General features: G+C 46.6%; 1 protein-coding gene across 1 annotated transcript in view; it reads left to right on the top strand.

Moving 5' to 3' along the window:
• runx3 (RUNX family transcription factor 3) overlaps positions 1-16,656 on the top strand; it is a 48,430-nt gene extending 31,774 nt beyond the window's left edge. Inside the window, exons 6-8 of the mRNA XM_041954378.1 lie at positions 2,423-2,569; positions 8,618-8,692; positions 13,446-16,656. Of these exons, the coding sequence (XP_041810312.1) occupies positions 2,423-2,569; positions 8,618-8,692; positions 13,446-13,927 (704 nt within the window). The 3' untranslated portion in view covers positions 13,928-16,656. The remainder of the gene's footprint in view (positions 1-2,422; positions 2,570-8,617; positions 8,693-13,445) is intronic.
• The last annotated feature ends 5,694 nt before the right edge of the window (positions 16,657-22,350 follow it).

Genomic DNA, 22,350 nt, shown 5'->3' with positions numbered 1-22,350 from the left:
CTGGGCCACATGATCCACAACTAGGCTCAAGTGTGTGTGTATGTGTGTGTTTGTGGGCAGCTGAATGATCACTTTCATCCCTAAAGAGCCAGCCAATTCATCTCAGACCACCATTGGCCACAGAAAAACTGACCAATTATCATTTTTTTCCCCTGCCGTCTGTCTTTTTTTTTTTTTCCAACCAGAGAGCGGTGGGATGTATCATTTCCCTGACCTCAGCCGTTTGAGGTGGTGTAAATCTCTTAATAACTACACAAGGACACATATAGGGGCTATATTTGGAGGGCTGCTTCCCCTGGCCGCCCCTGCTCTGGCCTGGAACAGACAGTAGCCACAGTGTCTATGTGGGTGATGGAGTCTGGACCTGGCGCTGTGTGTGTGTGTGTGTGTGTGGGTGTGTGTGTGTGTGAGTGTCAGAGAGAGAGAGAGAGAGAGAGAAAGAGAGAGTGAGAACGCAGCCCTTCATTCCTTCCATCACAGTTTAAAGAGTGTGAGTGTGAATAAAAAAGATATCACAGTGTGTGTGTGTGTGTGTGTGTGTGTCGGCGTGTGTCCGCCCAGGATATGTTCCTGAGTAACAGCACGGAGCAAACCGTTGGGCCGGTGGGTGGAATCACACACACACACACAAAGACACACACACACAGTTTCTTTCTTTTGGCGTCCGATGTCCTAATGCTCTGGAAAACAAACAGCTGGAGAGCAGCAACAGAACTGCTGTCTCTGCTCAGACAGATTACTCATGACTGACTCTCTCTCTCTCTCTTGTAAAGTGCAACGCAACTGTTGATCTGTGGGTGTGAATAAAAAAGTAAATAAAAGGCATTCTGTCTTGCACTTCGACTTTGGACGGCAGCGATTTTGATTTCAGCGCCTGCGGTCAGACATCGCGTCTGCGCATCAATAAGCGGTTGCAGACCCTTTTGATGTGTTGCTGGGGGCCGCCAATGTTAGATGTTTCTATATAGTTCGTAAAGGGAGGATGGGGGGATTGGGGAGGCGGTGGGCACAAACAAATGGACAGAGCGGTAAGCGAGAGGAAACTTTACCCATGGGTCAGCCTCCGAGGGAAGATATATTGCCCATGGGTCAGTGGAGAGAAAGGACGGGCAAAATCCATATTGGTCCGTCTGCCTTGCCCCCTTTATATAGTGATAAAATATTCAAATCCAGCCATTACTTCACATTAGGCTACTCTGTAGAGATGCCAGGGAGAAAACCACAGAATGTATACATGCTGGTTGACACACAGTTTTGGTGCATTGATAGTTACATTAAAATCTCTTCCACCCATTAGAGGCAGAGAGCCCTCATCCGGACTCATGTCTGACATTTAAGGTGTGTTCACAAGTAGAGAGTGTGTGTGTGCGCGAACATGTGTATTTAGTCCATGTCTGCGTACGTGTGTGTGTCTACATAAAAAGCATGATCAGAGGGTTTTTTTTTTTTCTTGCCATCTCCCTGAACGGGACATCAAAGTCATAGGGGCACTAAGTGTGTTGGTTAGTTTTTCAGGTCTGGATAAAAGGAGATGCAGCAGATATGCTTCACTTACTCAGAGTTCATTGTCACCTCCCGCTCACACACACACACACAGATGTAAAACAGCTTTCTCTCTGTCTTTCTCTTTCTCTCTTTTTTCTGTCCGTTATGTTTAAAACTGATGACTATATGGTCTGGTAGCCTTGTCTGGGTGTTTCCTTCTGACTAAGTGCTGTGTCAGTCAGACCTGAATGGGTGTGTGTGTGTGTGTGTGTGGGTGTTTGTGAGAGAGGTGGTTACCGGGGGTAGATCTACTCACTATTTCTTGCTTGTTAAGCAAGGCGAGCAAAGATCGCTCCACTCCATCCGTTCGCCCAAACGTCTAATGCAGCAAGTCATAGTTTATTATTTCTTGACTTACGGTTTGGGGAAAACAGCATTCCTCAAGCAATCATTTGCAACCACTATCGTTATCTGCGTTTTCCGCAGATGACGGGGCAGCAGGTGCAGCTTGGGTAACACTTAGTGTCTAGCCGATGTATTTCAAGGTCTGCTAACATTCAGAAAATATTTTTGTATTCGGAAGCTGAAAACACGGCGACAGCGTCTCGCCCCTCCCCTTATATAATTTCATCCTGTGTGAGTGTTTGTGAATCACAATGAAGGATATTGTTGGTCTTCGCAGTCCAAGTCAATTTTACACTAATTTCAGTCAGGCAGGCAAAGAGAAGTTTTTTTTCCAGGACATGTCAAACCGCCTGGCTCCTTTAAGAAATTTGAAGGAGGGTTTTCCAATAGGAGTTTGTTATTGTTTTTGCTATTTTTGTACAACTCTGGAAAAATAAAATGCCATTTTGTGCAGTTTTCCTGGTTGTGTAGGTGGTAAATGGGCAAGTCCTTGATTTCTCTCTTACCCGTCCTCCTCATGTTGCTGTTTCAGGGCACAGAGTGAAGATAGAAGACACCCAGAAGATGCAGTTCTCTGACAGGCTGTCAGAGATTGAGCGCTACCAGCGGAGTATGCGAATAGGCCCAGGGAACAATCCGCCCCGCCCCATCCACCAAACTCACCTCAGCACCACACAAGGTGAGGACCACTGATACATACAACCACAAGCAACCACCATCCCATAACTAAAATCAGCTCACATTTACTGCCACTACTTAAATAAGTAGAAGTAAATAACTCCTTTTTTTTAAAAACAAACATTATCAGTTTTACTTGGCCAGAGGGTAAGTAATCTGTAATACAAATCTGTTCTACATCAACACAGTACACGCTGTTCACTCAGCATTCAACTAAGCCAAGAGCAGTTCATGTACGTTTCCTCCACGGGGGGCTTTCGAGTTCTGTTCCACTCATCCGGGAGCTGTTATATGTGTTGGCCGTCCGAGGGGAAGCTGGTGTCAGTTCTGTCCCCGGATGCCCTGCGTTGGTGGGTCCGGGCCCCACAGCGCGCAGGGTTGAGTCTGTGGCCAGGTGGCATCGTGGGTGCTGCCAACCGAGCTTGGCCTGGGCGCTGAAGCTGGCCTCCGCACGCCGCACACTACAGCCTCAGGAATGTAACAGCCGCCCGCTACCTTGGCAATCACGTCACTGTCAGACTGGTTGAATGTGCGGGGGCGGGCGGGAGGGGTCGGGGGATGGGGGTGCTGAGACTTTTGCTGAGGTGTTTGGATCGAAGGGAGGGGGGCGTTTCATGCATGTGTGTGTGTGTGTGTGTGCGCGTGCGCTCTGGACAGCTGCGTGGGTGATGCTTGGAGTGAGGATGAGTGTTCACTCTCCGTCATATGTCAGAGCCTCTTTAACAGGATGCCACGTCTGGAAGCATGCAGACTAAACACACACACACACACACACACACAGTGCAGTGTGCCCTCCACTCCCACCCACTCTCTAGTTCTCAGGCGAGCTAATGAATCTCATTACCTTTGTATCCACATGTTGCTTTGCACAGGAGGACTTGCTTGGGAGCTACGGGCCGTGCGTGGGTGGAACTCTATCAGTGTGTACCGGTGTTTGGCCTTGTGCTTCGCTCAGGCAGCGCTGAGTCACCAGTACGGGCCTATCTAACAGCTGACTGCGGAGAACACAGGGTGTTTTACCCCGCTCCCCCATGTCCTTACTTACTGTTGTTATTGATTTTGTTCCCTCGCACAGCCTGTTCTGAGGGGAAAACATGTCAGCCATTTTAGAAACACCGCCGACCGGTTACACTGAAAATAAACACTGCGGAGCTTCAACACAATACAGCCACTGTGATGATAATTTTCTGATGGTTTAAAGGTTGGCGTGAGCTCTGTAGGTTGTCTGCCAATAAAAAGCCCCCTGCAGCTAAGCTTATACAGGGAGCTTTAAGTTTCTGAGGGCTGACTTGAATACAGTGTGTGTGTGTGTGTGTGCGTGTGTGTGTGTGTGTGTGTGTGTGTGTGTGTGTGTGTGTGTGTGCACGCGCACTCCTGTCGGCAGGGAGAGGTGTACAGACTTGGTCCAGACAGCCGACGCAGAGCAGCTCTTTGCTCTGCTCTCGTCTGCCTCGCACAGGATTAGGGCAGGAATTAGAGCGTCATCGGCTTGCCATGCTTCAAAGGGCTGCGATGTTGCAACACACACGTACAGTGCGCGCACCGCGAGCAGACACAACACATTAACATCAGTTGGAACTGTCAGAGACGGTAAAGGCCTTGAGCTTCACGTTACAGCTGCCTGTGACTGTCGGCCGTCTATAAGAAAGCGTGTGCGAGTGAGACAGACGAGGGGATGGGCTGTAAAAACCGCACACCTTAATCTGTGGTATTACCATCATGACGGCATACCGCAGGGCAAGAGTGGTAAAATAATTAAATAACAGCGCAGAGGGCCCTTCTCCCTCCCACCTCGCCTATCTGTTGCAGCGCCTGAGCAGGAGAATGGAAATGTATGTCGCGGCGCGCATCACACGCAGCGCTCCCGGTGCGCGCGCAGGAATCGCGCACAGACGACAACACTACGGCATTACGAGCGAAGCTCAAACAAAAATAGACTTGTTGTAATAAATCCCATTCAGAGACACAGCGAGGTGTTTACATATCAACAGCGCACACGTCTTCTGCTTTTGGCAGCCCCGCCAGACACTGTTGTATTTTGCAGATACTTTAAATCCCAGGGCCTGTTTGTTTGAGAATTACCGGGTGATAGATCGCCCATCAACACGTTATAATTAAATGGATTCCCGTCTCGCTGTTACAAAAGATGTTTTCCATTATCCCGGGCTGGAACCTTGCATTTTCCCCTTGAAGACGACTAAATAAGAAAATACAGTGTCATCTCCTCCTAAAGCCTCCTTGCTTCATTTTGTTGTCTGAGCTATGAAATACTGTCTCGGTTTTCTTGTCAACAGGACGTGTCTCCAGACATCTGCTCAATGCTACCCTGGATTCTTAAATCACACACACACACTCCCACACACACACACACACACACAAGAACAGTTGCACCATAGGCACATTGAAAACACGAAACGCACACACATACACGATTCTGTACCAGTGTTGCAAGTTCTCTGTTAGGGCCCCAGACAGACAGGGTAATTAAGAGCTCATTACAGTGCATGCAGTGACAGGATTCCTGCACGCTGGCAGACGCTGCATTCACTGCTTGTTTTTGTTCTTCTGTGGCCACAGGTAAGCCTGCTAGACATGTGGAATGATTCTCAGCCAGGGTGGAGGGAGTGTGTGTGTGTGTGTGGTTGAAAATGCGTGGTTCAACTAGTGCAGTCGGGCAAATCTGACACTCAGACAATCAAGTGCTAAATTGTTATTCTGGTTTTCAAAACCTCAAGTGAGGTACATGTGTATACTATATGTGTCTGTGGGTGGCAGTTTTTTTTTCTTTCTCTGATAGAGAATGCCGTTCATCCTTTAACATCTAACCGTGACATTGCATTTCTAATACACACACAGTTCTTTTCACTCTTGAGAAAAGCAAACAGATGATCGAAAATCTGATTTTCCTCAAAAGTGCGAAGTGAAAAACAGATTCCAGTTTTACCTTGTTCCATTTTAAATGCAGACAAAACTGAACAAGCCCCTGGCACGGCCTCTAACAGACAGCCGAGACGAAAGCGGCTCTTTTAACTTAAGTGTGTTTTAACAGCAAGAGAAGGGGGAGGAAAAAAAGAAATACAGCAGCAATTTAATCATCCAGAAAAAAAAAAAAAAAAGTCCTGGCACTTTTGAGGTGGTATCATTTAACATGTTATTTGTTCCAACACCTGTGTGTTCCTCTCTGAAGATGAATATCAGATACTAGCATAACGTTCCGCCATCAAGTCAAGTGCTCAGTGCTTTGATGAGGGCCCAAAAGTGTGTGAGCGCGCACAAGTGTCTTAGTGGATGTGACCGTGCGCCTGCCTGCCTGTCTGAATGAGCGACCCATGTGGTGATGCTATTAAAAACGTCAGTCGGATCTTGCAGAAATAAGATATTACACACTTCATTTTTTAAATGTACTCAGCATTCATCCTGCAAATTTTAAAAAAGCAAACCTTTTCTATTAATGACACTTTTGCAAATGTTGTACTTCCTCTTGCACAACTGGCGCACAGCTGCCGCAGCTGTGCTCTGGCCTTCTTGTTCAGTATGTTCAGGCTGTGGCCTCTGGATTGGGCTTAGCTCGAGAAAGTCCTGTTTGATGGAGGACCAGCCCGATGCGGCCGTGCCCCTCCCGCCTCGTCCACAGCGACCACACTGTTTACCCCACATAAACAAGCTGGCCGGCCCCCCAGGTTCGAGGCGGCACTCCGCTACTGCCGCGGCCGAGAGGCGCACACTAATTCACACATCCAGAATGACATGATCAGCCAATTAGAAGCAAGAGCGAGACAGGAAATTAGCACCGTCAGGTAGCTGTGGTGTGGACTTTTGAGTATAGCCGTCACGCTAGTTGGGTTTCGTGCTGATTTCTGCCAAACCTAAGCAGGAAGCTGGACCTCTGAGGCCAATACAACCAAAACGAGCAGGAATCTGGTCCAGTCCTTTAGACACTCTGTTTTACTTCTGCACTCCACTATTTACATAATATGTCAATGGCCGCCACAGAGTTTATTTGTTATGGTGCCTGAAAGCTTCACTTGTGGTTACTCTCTTTTTGTGACCCTGAGATGAATAATTCAAACTGAAAATGTTTTGTTCTTCAACAAAAAAGAAGAATCTTTTGAAGCCGCCTCCTTGGCGAAAAAAAAGAAAGAAAGAAAGAAAAAGAGAAGTGAGAGCAAGCTCTTTTTTTTTTTTTTAACCAGACTCAACTGTTTGTGTAAGTTATAATTTCACATCAGAGTCAGGCTGAGTTTTACATTTCAGCAATTACAGAAACTACATGTGCGCCATGAACAGTCTCTATTGAGTCTGGGGAGAGGGCAAGGGTGGGAGGACGACGAGCCCTCAAAGAGAACGTAGGATTTTTCAGCCCATGTGTTTGTTTTTGCTCACGTTATAAGTGAGGGCTCAAAAGACATATCAAATGTCCCACATAGCTGAGCCAAGGCCGTGTTCCTCCCCTCTCTAACACGCTCTCTTTCTCTCTCCTTCACTCGCTGGCGTCTTTCTTTCTCTCTTGCTTGCTCTCTCACATTCTCTCCCCGTTGCGACGCCTAAGGCCTAAGCGAAACAGGAAGCCAGCACAAGGACCGGCATTCACTGTGTCTCAATGACACGCTTCATTACGGCAGGCGCATTACATGTCTCAGAGGCGTTTCTGGATCCGGAGTCACGAGGATGGATGCCATTTTGGCTCAAACATCTCCTCAGCCACCCCTTTCATCTACACGTGCACTTCAAAAGCGGCGCTTGTGTTTATTTGTGTCCTCCCCAAAACTACACTGGCACCACCCCAAACCTTCTTATTAGTGACGCAGTCGCCGCTTCTTCCCATTTCAGCCCCTGCCTTCGCCACTCCTCAGCACCGCCCAGGGGGCTGGTCCTCTTATTAACAGGGGTAATCTGTGCCTCTGGTATTGACGTTGTCTGCTGGCCAATCAAAATATTTGAAGGAAATGTTTATTTTCTTGAGCGAATCGCACCAGCTGCTTGGAAGCCTTTCTGAATAAGGCCATTTATGCGTAAGAATTTGCCATTGTGAGGCATAGTGCAGGACCTCTCAGTGACTGAGTGCTGATTTGGGCCTTTGCAAAGGAAGTGGAGGAGCTCCAGGGGAAGCACAGATCTTTCACATGCTGAGCCCAGTGCGGCTATAGGTGGACAGCCCAGTGCCACCCCCCTTCTCTGCTTCTGGCATCCTCCTAAGTCCTAATTGCCACTACAGGAGGTTAGGAGTTTACTATATTGCGGTATCTCGACAGCGGATGGCAGAGTCATAGTGATACCACATGGCTGACTGCTGCTGTCAATAAAAGCGAGACCATGAGAAAAAGTTGGTGATAGAATATGCAGGTTTCTGTCTTTATGATGAAAAGAATTACGTACGTTTGAGGATAAATGTTTAAACAATCTGTGGCACTGTTCAGAGGCATGTACACTGCACCTCTGAGGCTGCCCATGTCCACAGAGCTGCGTGCAAGTTGTCTTGTAACAACTGCACCGTCTCAGACCTAGAGCAAACAGCCCCTGTTTGTGTCACCCCTCCTGCGGTGTGGACGTTGAGTGTGAAGCAGGGTCCCACGCGTTGGGCCAGTAGGTCCTTGACCCTCCTTCGCTTCTTGACAGCTTGGCTGGACAGGCTAGCGAGTGTCCTGCACTTCACAGGTCTCCGCTGGCCCTCCAGTGTCTCGCCTGAAAGATTCAAAAATATCTTCCATGCACCCATCAGGCATGTTTTTCCAAGCCTGGTCTCACTCTGGTGAGAGAACCACCACCCCTCCCCGCCCCTTCCCAGTCTTCACTGCTCAGTCAGCAGAGGCCAACCTGTGACAGGAAGACACGTCTCCAAACCGCCAGATGTCAAGACAGTTTTGACAAGTCTGTCGTGAAAAGGTTTTTTGGCTTGTGCTTCAGATTTCTATGGCGCAGGCAGTGACTTCCTCGCCCTGTACATCTACACAACACACGTTTATCTGCGTTCCACAAAGTCCTTCACTGACTTATTTCTAACAAGTGGATTCTACTGTTAACCTGTTGTTCATATTTTGTGTTACACCAGCCCTGTGGCAGGATCAAATGGACACCCCCGCTCTGAAGACATGCAAGGTGGAGGAGGACCTGAGACCATGGCCAGGTGAGACACTGCAGTGCCCTTTTTTCTAGCCGTTGTACTATTCCACAGACCTGCTGTGGAACTATGATCTTGGCTGCTAAAATAAAGCCAGGTTTTCCCAATTTGACCTCAACTTTGATGTGAATTTGAGCAAACTTGAGGAGTGCGTACATGCACACCAGGGCTATTGTGTGAGTTACTGAGGAAATTGTTTTCAAGCGTGTTTGTTAGTTACTGAGACTAACATGGAATGGTAATCTGCGGCCCAGTCAACAGGCAGCATACAGGCTGTGGTCACTCTTCTGAGCCATGGCCTTAACTGCAAAGTGTGAGCAAGCAGGTTCAGAAAATATAGATAATCGAAAACACTTTGCCAAAGAGAGCTCACACCTTTCAAATGGCACATCTTTAAGAACATCTCAGAACAAGCTGAAGATTTCCATACTGATTCATTTTAATCAGTGTACGCTCTGAAATTGAAACAAACAATACTGAAGAGGCAAGAAAAGCGGGCATAACACAGGGCGTGCCATACGCTGTGACAATTTTGGAGTCTGTTTCGTTTTGCCCGTAGGGCCCTACTACACCCCAGAACATTCCTCGAACGCCACCACCCTGCCTGCCTTCTTCTCCTTCCTTTCCTCCCACTCCCTCCTTCTTTCATTTTCTTGGCGATTTGGATCTTTGCTGCTGTCTAACAGCCCCCTCAGTCTCCTCTCCGCCCCCTACCCAGAAAACCACCACACCACACTAGACGTGCTGAGTCATCCACTCACACTGTGATGAGGACACGCATTCAGACACACACACAGAAGAAAGAATAAAGAGACTTTTTTTTGAATGCAGACATAACACAATGCCTGAAGCAGAGTGTTGAGACCGGGGAATTACATATTTACATAAGTTACTGTTTGTGCAGGGCGAGAGATTGACTGCAGGGCGAGACAATCATAAAGGCATATGTTTGAAATGCCAGGACATCCAGACAGTAAATAAAATGTGGCAGAGATGTAACAAGTATTAAACTATGATGCTACTTGTATTCGTATACTTTTATCCTTACAATAACAGGATACATGGCCTAAGGTCAGCAAAACACACATCACATCAGCGGCTTTACAAGGAAGTATCACGTCGCTCATAGAAAAGGATTTACTGAACAAACAAACATATTAATCATGCCACCTTGTTTGTTGATGCATTAGGAAAATCTCCTTTCCTTCACCATTGCTTGTATTGCGTTTCACAAGTTGGGGACATGCAAAATCCTCTGTGCTCACATGATGAAGCGCCCAACATGGACGAGGCTTTGGGGCTGTTGGCCGTGGTGCCACAGTACAGAGGTGATTATCATTTGCATTCGACATGATGCTCCGGCCCCAGAGCCATGCCGCTTAAAAAAACACCTGGAGATCATTTGTGTTCATTTGGGTCTCCTATTCTTCGGCCTGCGTGGCGGCAGCTCTGCCCCGGCATTGTGCTGCTCCGTCATCGCCACCCTGTTGTCTGTTATGACGGCGTCTATTCTTACAACAAATACAATGACGCTGTCTGCCTCTGCAAGGACGAGCAATGTTTCTTGAGGGACGACATGAGGGGGAAGACTGGAAAACAGTCTCGCTGCGCGGCACACTGTGCCTTTATGCGTAGCAGGACGAGTCTGGGGTTTTCTCTCTCCCCTTTCCTTCCCTCCACTTATTTGCCTGAGACACCATTCCCAGGGCGCTGGCCGTCACAGTTTGCATCAAGCCTGAGTAAACATTTCACAGGTGAGCGCCTGGATTTGCATCCTCCCATCGCCAGCCACCACATGCGGACGCACACGCGTACACACACACACACACACACACACACACACACACACACACACACACACACAGACATGACCGCCTCAAACTTGCCCTTATGTTAACAACCAAAATCAGTTTCTCCCGTACGCAAATGAGGCAAACCTCCTGTCATATCTGGGTTGCACGCTTCACTGTGGACTAGTGGACTTCTTGGGCTAAGCAGAAAGGAGGAGGACTCTACCCTCTGTGTTGCAGAATTAAGTAAGTGCGTGGCGCTATGCTTCAAAGCTAGAGGAGGAAAGAGAGGGCTGGAACACTATGTTCTCTATAAAAGCCCTGATTCCCAGCTACCCGCTTCATAGACTGGGAACATCACAGACAGCAGACTGTGCCAGCTAGCCCTCTGGGGTCCATCCCCTCTCCTGTCCCTGCAATTTAGTCAACACGTTTCAGATGAGCCTAATGGAGATCATGTGTGGTTTCGGGCCGCAGAGGTTACAGGCAGCTACTACTAGGCTCAGTTAGGAAGACCCTCTCTGCCAAAGATACACCACGGTTACCACAGCCACAACAGCGCAGCCTGTATTTATACTGGGTGGGGGAGGGTGGGGATGCAGTAAGGTATGCGACATGGTTAAGAAGGAGAGAAAGCAGACTGCAAAACTTTGCTTCTCAATTACAAAACAGTTTGTTCAGCCCTCTCCTCCAGAGGGAGCTACTGTGCTGTAGAGAGTCGACGGTGGCAGCAGGCTCCTTCTGGCTCAGAGCCAAAAGCTTGATACTGCACAAGCCCATTAAGGTGTTGTGATAAGTGTCGAGTCCAGTTTCCCCTGACAGAACACAGGAGTCGATCCCCACCGCAGTTTAGCCAACACGTTTCCACCGACTTCAATTAAAAGGAGATCATGTGCGGGGTGGGCTGCCATCAAGCCCCCGCGCCAAAGATCCCCTCCCTGGCTTTCACCCTGAAGCCTAAATTTAGCACAGACAGACAGATGAAGGGACATAGTGAGAGAGAGAGAGGAGAGAGAGAAGGCTTTTTGGGAGTCCGGTAGGAATTAGTGGGCCGACTCCACTTCACCCGAATCAACAGCAGCTGAAGGCTGGATTTTCCTCGCGTGAAATCAGATATGCAGCCCGACTCCGGTGCCTGGTAGACTCTGGAAAAAGAAACAGCCCCCCCACCACCACCGAGCTCCCTCATCCCAAAAAGAAGAGGAAATTCAACTGCAGAAATGTGTTGTTGAAAAAAAGAAAAAAAGAAAAAAGAAAAAAAGAGTATAGCAGGGGCCATGGAAATTGCAAAGGAACAGATTTTTTTTGTAGCTGAAAATGGACCCAGTTCTCCAGACATAGGGAAAAGACATTTCAACAAGACTGTGGCACGCAAGTTTGGCATTCTCCCCCCTCAGGGCTGTGGCGTGCAATCGCTTGCTATTTCACAAATACAAGCTCTCTTTTCTCTGCCATCCAAATCCACATTTTACACTGGCAGTCATGTGGGCACATCGGACCCGTGAAATCCACATGCGGACAAACAAATAATCCACGGGCCGAGGTGTGTGTGACTGTGCGAGTGTGTGTGCGAGCAGCAGGTGTGGAAAGAGCGCACTGCATGTTGACATCAGGTATGAGGAACTCTTCTCTAGTTGTTGTGGCGTACAACCAGATTAAGGGCGTTCACAGTTCCAGAGTATTTTCGGCCTGGCTGCTGGCCACCTTACCTTCTTCCAAAGTGTCTGAGTGTCATGATACTCAATTACTAAACAGTTTGAGACTCGACGTGCTTAACCTGTCACGCAAGACTCTAAATGACAATTATAATGCAGCGTTTAGATAAATAAACAGCTGTGATGCCAGTGTGTGATTTAACTGCTTTTTGGTAAGAAACATAAAAACTACAAACTGACTTGAGAAATCAATAGTTAAATACAACAGAGGTTTACTAAGCATTGCCCCGGTGATTTTAAACTCCTAAAACTGATATAGGACCTTCTAAACTACATAATACAGCAGATATATGATGAACATACTGCCCAAACCAAAGGTGGCAGCAGGCAGCATTCAGAAGTCCTACACGACGGCAGAACAGTGAATGGTTCATACGAATGCTCAGGATGCAAGACCAGCCAATAGTGCTCCTCAGCTCAGTGTGAGGGGCAATATGGTGTTTGACTTAAGGAACTAACCTGGTGACAGTAGCGGCCCCCAAATCTCAGAGAAGCAGACTGCCAAGTCGAACCCTTGAGCAATATTTTTATTTCCCTTTTGTCAGCTGAATAAATTAGAAAGTGTGCAGTGAAACTGAAGTCCTAACAGCTGGGTTCACACTGCTCCATTACCTGTGAGATTACACTTAGCAGTTAACTCTGACAGGTCCTGGACTGTGATACACATTAGTTTAGCCGATAGTCACACACTCTTTTCTCTGTTTCTCTGCCTTCCCTCCCGCTTTCCTTTCTATATCCGTCTCTGTCTGTCTCTGATTGTGACTGTCTGCCTCTGTCGCCTTAGTCTGATTTATGACGAGCTGTATAAGAGTGCAACAAGCCGTCGGTGTTTATACAAAGCATCCTTCAGCACTGACAATGCCTCTTTTCATTGCTCCGAGTAAGACAGAATACTGTACGTTGCTCTCCTTTTGAAGGAGTGGTAGGAGGGCTGTGGCAAGGGGGCCTTCTCATAACTCCAGTCTTGTGCACGGGGCTGTGGGATGATGTGCTGTCAGTGTTTGATGACTGTTATTAAGCAAAAAAATGTCTCAGCTCATTACTTTCAGCAAACATTTCCATGGACAGGCATATCGCAAGAAACCTGAGCTCAGAATTTGGGGTTTGGGGAAGTATGCTGTTCTGGAGATGAGGGACGTTTTTTAGAATAATAGAAAATGAGAAATCTCTGAGCCCCTTGTTTCATAATCACGGCAGCAGTTTTCATTCATGGCCGAATTTTCGTTGACTCTTTCCTTTTGTTTCTGCCAACAGGGACTACAGATCTCTTCCAGCAGAGAACCACCTTCCCGTCTCTGTCACCGCTGACTGACCCTCGCTTCTCGGATCCCCGCATGCACTACCCCGGGGCCTTCCCCTACTCTGCCAACACCTCCAGCACCGGCATCAGCGGCCTCAGCATGTCAGCCTCTTCTAGATACCACACCTACCTGCCGCCCCCCTACTCAAACAACCAAACCCAGAACTTCCAGTCAAACTCCTACCTGTATTACGGCACAGGCTCTGGATCCTACCAGTTCTCCATGGTGGCGCCAGGGAACACCGGGGGCGAGCGCTCTCCCACCCGCCTGCTGTCCTGCTCGGGGGCCACGGGCACCGGAGGGACCAACAGCCTGATGAACCCGGGCCTGAACACCCAGAGCGAGGGCGTGGAGGCCGACGGCAGCCACAGCAACTCCCCCACTGCCATGACGGCCTCGGGCCGTTTGGATGAGTCCGTCTGGAGGCCTTACTGACTGACAGACAGCTAGACAATCAGAGGGAGGAAAAGTCAAGAGGATGATGAACAAAAAAAAAAGATGAACACTGAAAGAAAAAAACAAACAAAAAAAGAGAAATGCTGCATGTTTGTCTTTTATTTCTCCAGCACTCGCTTTAAAGACTTTCTGCGTTGTACCAACTCTCTCAAGACTTCCATGTATTTTGTAAATTTTGAGTAAACTCCTGCACTGTGCTAAAACATGTACTCTTAAAAGGACTATAAAAGCCATAAAAGTCGAGATTATGTTCAGCTGTAAATAGACGTGAGGGTAAAACCAGAGAAGCCGTAGTAACCCTTCAGGATGACTGGTCTGGCGTAAACAGGTACTCGTTAAAGACAAAAGACAATGACGGTATGATCGATCAGGACAGCTGATGAACTGAAAAACCACAGTGGACTCTCATCAAACACACTGTTCAGACTGATCCAACTCACTCGGCCAGTGGAGGAGAGCAGTCGGACCGGATGTCTGCTCCCTGAGTGATGACTCCGACATCCTTCCAAGGCATATGGCTGCACTGCTGTAGCAATCAGTCCTTCTAAGCTTTAAGTTCTGTACAAACCTGAATATTGCAAAAAAAAAAAAACAAGAAAAAAAAAGTCGTGTCAGTTGTGAAGACATCGTCAGTTGCATCCAGGTCTGATACATGTGCTCACAGTACTCATGCAGTACCTTGTTGCCTAATTTATTATCCAAAAGGACTCATTAGCCTTTGGTGCTACGGTATGCCGTGGATTTCAACACAGTCGCTGAGAGGGAAGCGTATTATCTGTCAGGACTCACATGTTTCAGAAATGAATTCTCCTCTGCTGTGTCATCAGTGTATCCAGTTTCAACAGGACAATGGCTGATATTTTGAAGAATGTAAAAGACAGAGGGGTGTTTATTGGTTTCTTTTCCTGCAGGAATATTTAAGTCCTGTTGTGTCTACTCGTTACTGTTCCCTTAGATTTTTGATTCAAGCCCTTTTCTGAAAAAAAAGTAAAAAAAAAAGTCCTGGTCTGATATTTTTGAACTGGATGACACGGTTTACTTTTGATATTTATTTGAGCCAAATTGTGAGGAAATGTGCGCATACCCCCAAAATCCTTAAGCATTTCTCTCTATCTTTCCTTTTTTATATATATATACAGTATATATACCATATTTTGTTGTTAAGTATAAATTTGGAATTTGTGTAATATATTGCTACTAAATTATAAAAAACAAAACCTTTAATGTAATTATTTTGTGTTCAAATGTAGCTTTGATGCACTAAAAACTTTTATTCCTTATGAACCACGCCCAACAGATTCTGTTAGTGAGATGGTGTATCTAGAGCCGTAACCTTTTAAACTATTGCCTTCCTGCGCTAAATAAGCCATTCGCTTAATTTTTGCACTATGTTTGAACTCTCATTTCTCTTTTTTTTGGTTATGTAATTAGAAATAGCTGAAACTCTGCCGAAGTAAATATTAAATATTCCTTTACGTATATTTGCTGAACACACTTAAAGTGTCCTTTTAACAAATCGTCATCAGACACACACACACATTCCTGCACCACAGGTGTGTGTGCACATTCCCCCTGTCCGGAGGGCCTTTCCCCCGCAGTTACACATGTGATCCCTCTATCCCTGGAGGAGGAAGAGTGTGAGGATGAAGGGGTAGGAGGAGGAGGATGTGGGGTCAGAGTGGTATCTTCTTACCGACACCAAGGGCAGTTATGCAAAAAAAAAAAAAAAAGCCTACCCTTGTTGTGCTCAGGTCCCTTTGTTCTGTATAATCAGTGAGTGCTTTGAAGCCTTTATGGCCCTGATTCTGTCTTTTCTGGTCTAATTCACCAATCGTGAGTGCCAGGGGCTCACGGCTCTGCCAATAATTCATACGCCTGCACAGATCATCCGGGTGGGAGCTGTGTGAAGGTATTTACAGCAGGTATCAGGTGTCTTATATCTACCAGAAGAGTCTTCCACAAGAAGGAAGCATCCGTGACTCTTAAAATTGGGTCTTTAGTTGCTGTAAAAGTGAGATTTGATTTCAAATAGTGATCCAAAAAGGCTCGCATTTGCAGCTCAGGTAAAAATAAGTAATGCAAGGTGATCTGAAGATCTCACATAAAGACCCTCTGCCTTATTCCTCTTTTTTAACAATCAGCAGCCATGTCTCATTCCTGTCTTCCTTTGATGTAGAGGAAAAGCATGTTTCCCTGCTGTCTCCTCTGGAGCCTTCATACTGTAGAGGACCTTACTTTATTATGGGCAAAAAAATCATGCAGCTAGAGAAACCACACGTGTACTTATGTTTGTGTGGTTCCTTCAAAAATCAAAACCAAAGATCGTCACAACTGCCTGTAATACTGTCAGGATGGTAATGATGGGAAAGAAATCATGTCTTGATCTCTAATGTCATTCTTTATGCAAAACTAGGAAGCCAAAGTGTACAAGTGAGTTGTATTTTATTGTATATTGGATTAAAGAGCACAATGTTACTTTTTTCTTTTTACAAGATGCCCCTTTTCCTTTTCATATACCAAAAATGTTAATTCATCTTGCTCCTTTCATTTCTCTTTATGCTCAAAGCATGTACATCTGAAACTGATATGTTAATTTAAGAATTTCATCCATGTATGTAATGATATCGTTCATGCTTCCATATTGAGTGCTTGTAAAGTTTGCTGATAATGTAGTTTTTAATCATTTTAATTAAAAAACATGTGTCTCACTTTTGTCTTCACAGCTGCTGTTTATTGCATTAAAATGACTTTTAGGGAACATTAAAGGAAGTCCAGGAGAGCGTTATGAGAACACATCGTTTTTCCTTCAGCTTTAATGGTACCACCTTCTCTCTTGAGGAAAATCACACCCACATTAGATTCGGGCTCAGCATTTAGGGCCACATTCTTCTGCATTATTCACTTTACTACAAAAACAATTGTATATCATGAGAGCTCTCTAATTTTGAAACTCAATGCTCAAAAGTCTGGATTGTGAGTTATTTAATGGAGAAACAGTGGGAGGATTTGAGAGTGAAGACGTTAAACACGGAGGCACTGGGTATAATTCACCTCCAGAAACCAAGACACCATCACGTCAGCTGACAAATGAGAGGGGGGATAAAAAAAAAACCCCATAAACGTTCATGGGAACCGATCTCATGCCAGCACGTTCTGATCCAACAAACCCTCCTCATCATCTTCTTCTTCAGCCTCATACAGTGAATAGCCTACCATCTATGCTTTTGCCTCCATCTCCTAACCATCCATCCCAATAACCTTCAGTAATTATCCTCTCCTCCCCTATTAGTGAGAGTCTCACTGCCAATTACCCCGCACTTCTCCTGGGTTTGAAAGCGCCTCGGCTGTCGACGCGGTGGTACCCAGAGCGTAAATACGGCGCAGCTCAGGAATCCAACACCGCCCGGGCAGCCTCCATGTTATCGCGCGTCGGCAAGTTGTCACTTGTTAAAAACAATACAGGAGAAGTCTGGAATGTCGGCCGTCTTTCTTACCAGCTGCGTGCTTGTTAATTTATGCGGCGCTGATGGCATCTGTTTGGCCCATTTGAAGCCGGGCCACGAGATTAAACACTGGAGATGCGACCAACCTCGCGGGGTGGTCTGATTTCAGAAGTCTCATGTGGTTAACCTGAAACACAATACCCACAATTCCTCACTCTCAAACTAATGCCACCTGTTGATGCGCCATGAAAGGGCTCTCGCCTCTAAACGCTTTGTTTCCCCCCCATCAGATTCTTTTATTTTCCTTGTTTACACTCTGCTGTATCTCTTTTATCCCTTCTTCTCAATCGGCTCTGTCCCTTCTGTGCTGCTGCTGCTGTGTGTGCGTCAGGCCTTCTATGGGGGCAGCGTTGGCACCACAACAAAGCGTCAGGACGCACACACGCAGCCTCGATGCGCGCTGTGTTCAATTAACTCCGCGCTCAAAGCATTTCCACGCACACACTCACACACACTATCCCCTGCTGACAGATCTCACACCAGCCTCCACCCAGACAGCCAGAGCTCCACTTCGCCGTGTGAGTGTGTGACAGATCTGCGCTGTCTCCTCCAGGTCTCCTCGCAGAGCGGCTCTCCGCGAAGCGCAGGAAGCACAAAGAGAAGATGATAAGCTTTCAATTAGGCCGGGCTCAGGGGAATTTTCCAGCTGTCTTCACACACTCTGTGAGACCTCTCGTCCACATGTGGGGAGCAGAGGAGCTCTCATCTGGCTCCGTCCTTGTCATGGATGTACATGAGCTGAGCTGCTTTTTTTTCTGTATCTCCTCCCTGTTCCCTCTCTGCTGTTGTTCTTCCGAAAATTGTAACTCCGCAGGAAAGAGGGGAAACGTTTTCCTGGAGGAGGCCGCTCGTCTGGATGTAATTGCAGTCAAAGGCATGATGAATTGGTTTATAGGGCGACATAGAAAATTGCATTTTAAGTGGATGAAACATAAAGAGGGGCTGGAGGCAGGGACGTGAACGTCACAGGAAAGAAGAAGAAGTGAAAACAATGAGGAGCATTGAGGGAAAAGCAGCTCGTCAAGTCAATCATTTGTTGTGCGCAACAGCGCAGTGTCTTTTGACGTTTCTGCGGACAAAAAGCGAGCCTTGTCCCTTGCAAAACTTTATCTCCACTTAATCAGAAAGATGTGAACGATTAAAGCGCTATTTATACATTTAAATGAGAGGCAGAGACAGAGAGAGAGATAGAGGAGGCAGAGGAAAACAGAGGGAGTGTTTTGGAAAGAGCTCAGAATCGTTAAAACCCTCTCATTTCTCATGAGCACAGTATCCCGCGTCGCCTCTGCGGTACCTGCATAAGAAAGCCATTAGGGCCTCCTCTGCAGCCGCTGACCTCTCCTCCCCCAGACCCGTGAGAAGGAGCGGGCTAGAACCGGCTCGGTTTGGGTGCCTGGTACATGACCAGAAGTCTATTTTCTAACCAGACTGGTGGTGGGAACAGAGGCTGCCGTCCAAAGTCAGGGTTCCCACAGATTGACCGAGAAACACAGGGGCCAGGGGCTAAGAAACCGCGAGAACTGTGATGCAACTGTTCTCACACTGGCGGACCAGTGCTGCCTCACTGACAGGGGGGAGAGATGAAGAGAGAGAGAGGGGGCTCCTAGTTCAGAGGGATCCCAGTGAAGGTATTTCTCATCCACGCTGGGTCTACAGAGACCCTTCTGTGTTGCAAAACGCCACGCAGCTCCCAGTTCCCACAGTGGAGCACCTCTCCACGGGGCCAGGAGCCGTTCCTCTCAGACCCAGAGGATCACTGAAAGCTGGCACGAGGCTCTTGCAGAAACAGTCTCACTATCAGGTCGATCTAGAGAGCTGCCACCATAAACTGAAGGTCACCATCGTGTGTGAGAGAGAGTGGCTGTTAAAAGATTTGAAGATCGAAGGTCAGATGATCTGAAAATGTCAGAAAAACAGGGCATTGAGGCGTTTTTTTCTATTGCACCACTGCAAGATACATGACTTTAAGATGAAGGGAGCTGAATGTCTTTGAGTTTTGGGCTGTTGGGATGATAGGAAACAGATTTTTCTCTATTTTCTGCAAAAAAAAAATGAATGAAATATGAAAATCATTGTTCGTTGCAGTCTGAATATTAGGTTTACATTTCATGTTGTTGTCTTTGAAAAAAGTGAAAAAGTCAGACAAGGATGCACTTTCAACTATTTCAACAAATGTCATTCTGTAAAGTAAATCTACCGATTAGCATCAATATAAGATGTGTTGGGTTTTTTCAGTTCCAGTCTGGGCCCTCTGCTGCACGTCATCGACTGCTGCTCTTGCCTCTCTCCTCCTGACACTACCACAATGAAGCAGAAATGCCTCCCAAAAATGTATAATGCATGTATAAGATTTGTTCAAAAATACTCCTCAAAGAAACTGATTCCTATTGGTTGTGAAAAATAATGTCTTATTTTTCAATCCCACTATTTTGGATTAATTATAGAATTATCTTTTTTTTTGCTGCAGCAGCTGCAATTCAAGAAATTAACGAGGTGGCAGTCGTACAAAGATGATAAGTAAAAGGCAACTCTCTAAACAGTCTGCTGAATGAGTCATCCTTCCCCACTCATCTCATCACAGGAAACCAAGACATGTAAATGAGTCAAAACCAGAAGAGGACCTTTGCACATTTATTTGTAGAAACCCAACAGACTTCTGCATGGTGGACCTGTGGCCCAGCCCATGGTTAGAGGGTATTCTGGCTAAGACCACAGCGGCTAATTTTTAACTAGATGCCCTAATGGCTCGGATTTAAATTCTTGTCATTGCACGATGACCACAACTTTCTGTGTCTAACCAATCCGGCCTTAATTTGATTAGTTAGTTAAGGGGGGGAAAGGAGAACGTTTGATATTAGTGGATAACAGCTTGTAGCGTTTTAGGATTTTTCGTTTTCTGGAAGGGTGAAATGACACGCTTTTCAGAGTTTTAGCTAGACGTTGTACTTGCACTCTGCAAGTAGAGCAAGATGTGTTTTTACTGAGAGAGTGGGGCAGCTTCCCAGAAACAATGCTAGTTGTTTCCCATACAGATTCATGAGAATTGACACAATCGCTTTTTTTCTGTCCTTTTTTTCTCACAGAGAAAATCTGAACGATCTGTACACGCGAACACTGCTTCCTCTATAAAACAGGAAATTAACATGCACACACACACACGCACACACACACACACACAGAGCACAAACACCACACACTGCAGCACTCTGCCAGGCTTTTCCCCTATCACAGTGGGGTCCTGATTTGGGGGGGTAAGAAGGCAAGGAAGGGAAAGAGAGATCCCTGTGGACCAGGTCTGTGTTCACTTCCTGTTCAAGCAGGGGAACACACTAAATTGGCGGTTCACATACACACTTTCTATCTTTCTATCTCCATTACTTTTTTCATCCATGTACGCAAGTAGTGAGTAAAACGAGGACGATTGCTCAAGTCGGTTTTGGATCACGTGGGAACATGAATGGCCATTAAAAGCTTACATCGTCCTCTCTTCTCTTGTTCCCACTATCTACTGCGGAAGCAGCAGAGTCAGAGAAATGTATGCCTTCAGTTGTTTATTGCCATGTCTAAAAGTAAATGCCATTCGGAGACTCTCCACCAATCTAGATGACTAATATCCTTTCACCAGAAAGGGCTCTTGTGGCTGTAAAGAAATCAGAGAAAACCGCTGAAGCACCACAGACCTACAGCCCGCTCGAACCCATAAACTGTTAGACAGAGCGACAACATTGAAAACATATTTCCCCCTCATCCTCTCAAGTGTCACTAAACACAAGAGCTTCACAAAAATCTCTGTCGTCATGTTTCTTATATCATCGCTCTTTCCCAAACAGTCCCTTTTATTGTTGCTGCTATTTTGGCAGGTTGATCGTAAGCATCGAGACAATCAAAGGCGAGTCTGAATAAATCAAACTCCAGCTGACGCTCGATAAAATGTCAGCTATTGTTATTGTTAGACAGGTGAGGTGGCTATAAGCCATTGCTTTGGTGTTTGTGTCTCCTGTGTGTAAAGTGTGTGTGTGTGTATGTGTGTGGCAGTATTACACACCCCCGTGTCTGGCCGTGGCTGCCCCGAAGGCCTCTGCTTACCAGTTCCCATGGTTCCACGGTTCCACTATAGCCACTGTGGACTTCCTCGGGGGACACCTCCCACTCACTGGTTTGTTTTCACCCTTAATGGGAGATCGTCTTACACTCTTTATGGTGTGTGCGTGTGAGGTAAACAGTTTGAGTGTGTGTTATTGCACCTGCACGGACAAAGGCATATCGTCGGCTATGAGTGTGTGCTGTATGTGGATATACCCACATCCATGCAGACATAAGTGTTATATGTGTGTTGATCTAGACACAGACACCAGACACCTTGATTTCTCCTCCTTTTGTTTTTGCCCATGAGGCAGAAGAGGAAGATGAAGGAAGAAATGTATCTTTAGAGTGTCTGGAGATGTCTGTTATGGAGCATTCATACTCAGGAATAATTGCTTTTAAGTGCTGAAATATAACAGCCAAATGGCCCGTGGAACAAAGAGGGCCTGTGGGGGGATGGAAAATGAAGCATTTACATTCAGGGCCTGGTAATGAGGGGGTTTTCCTGAGAGATGACAGCGAGGAGGAGGATCAGAAAGAAAGCATCAGATCAGGGGGTGGCAATTACAACACTGATCCCAGACAAGCTTTTTGGCTGTAAAGACGGTCTCAGACTGTGACACGCTCTGGCCAAAGGATCGTACACATGCATACAAATACCTCATCCTCCCCCAGCTTGAAGCCTACAGGTGTTTGTGCTTTATGAGGGGCCCTATACGGTACCTCAGCAGGGGCTGCAGCAGCGCAGCGAGCCAAGGAGGATTTGGGCTGTGGGACGTCTTGGCGTATTCAGCCACGTTATGAGGTGCGGCCTTC

This window comes from Chelmon rostratus, chromosome 15 (assembly GCF_017976325.1).
Source record: "Chelmon rostratus isolate fCheRos1 chromosome 15, fCheRos1.pri, whole genome shotgun sequence".
NCBI lineage: Eukaryota > Metazoa > Chordata > Actinopteri > Chaetodontiformes > Chaetodontidae > Chelmon > Chelmon rostratus.
This window is presented reverse-complemented; position numbering and strand designations above follow the sequence as displayed.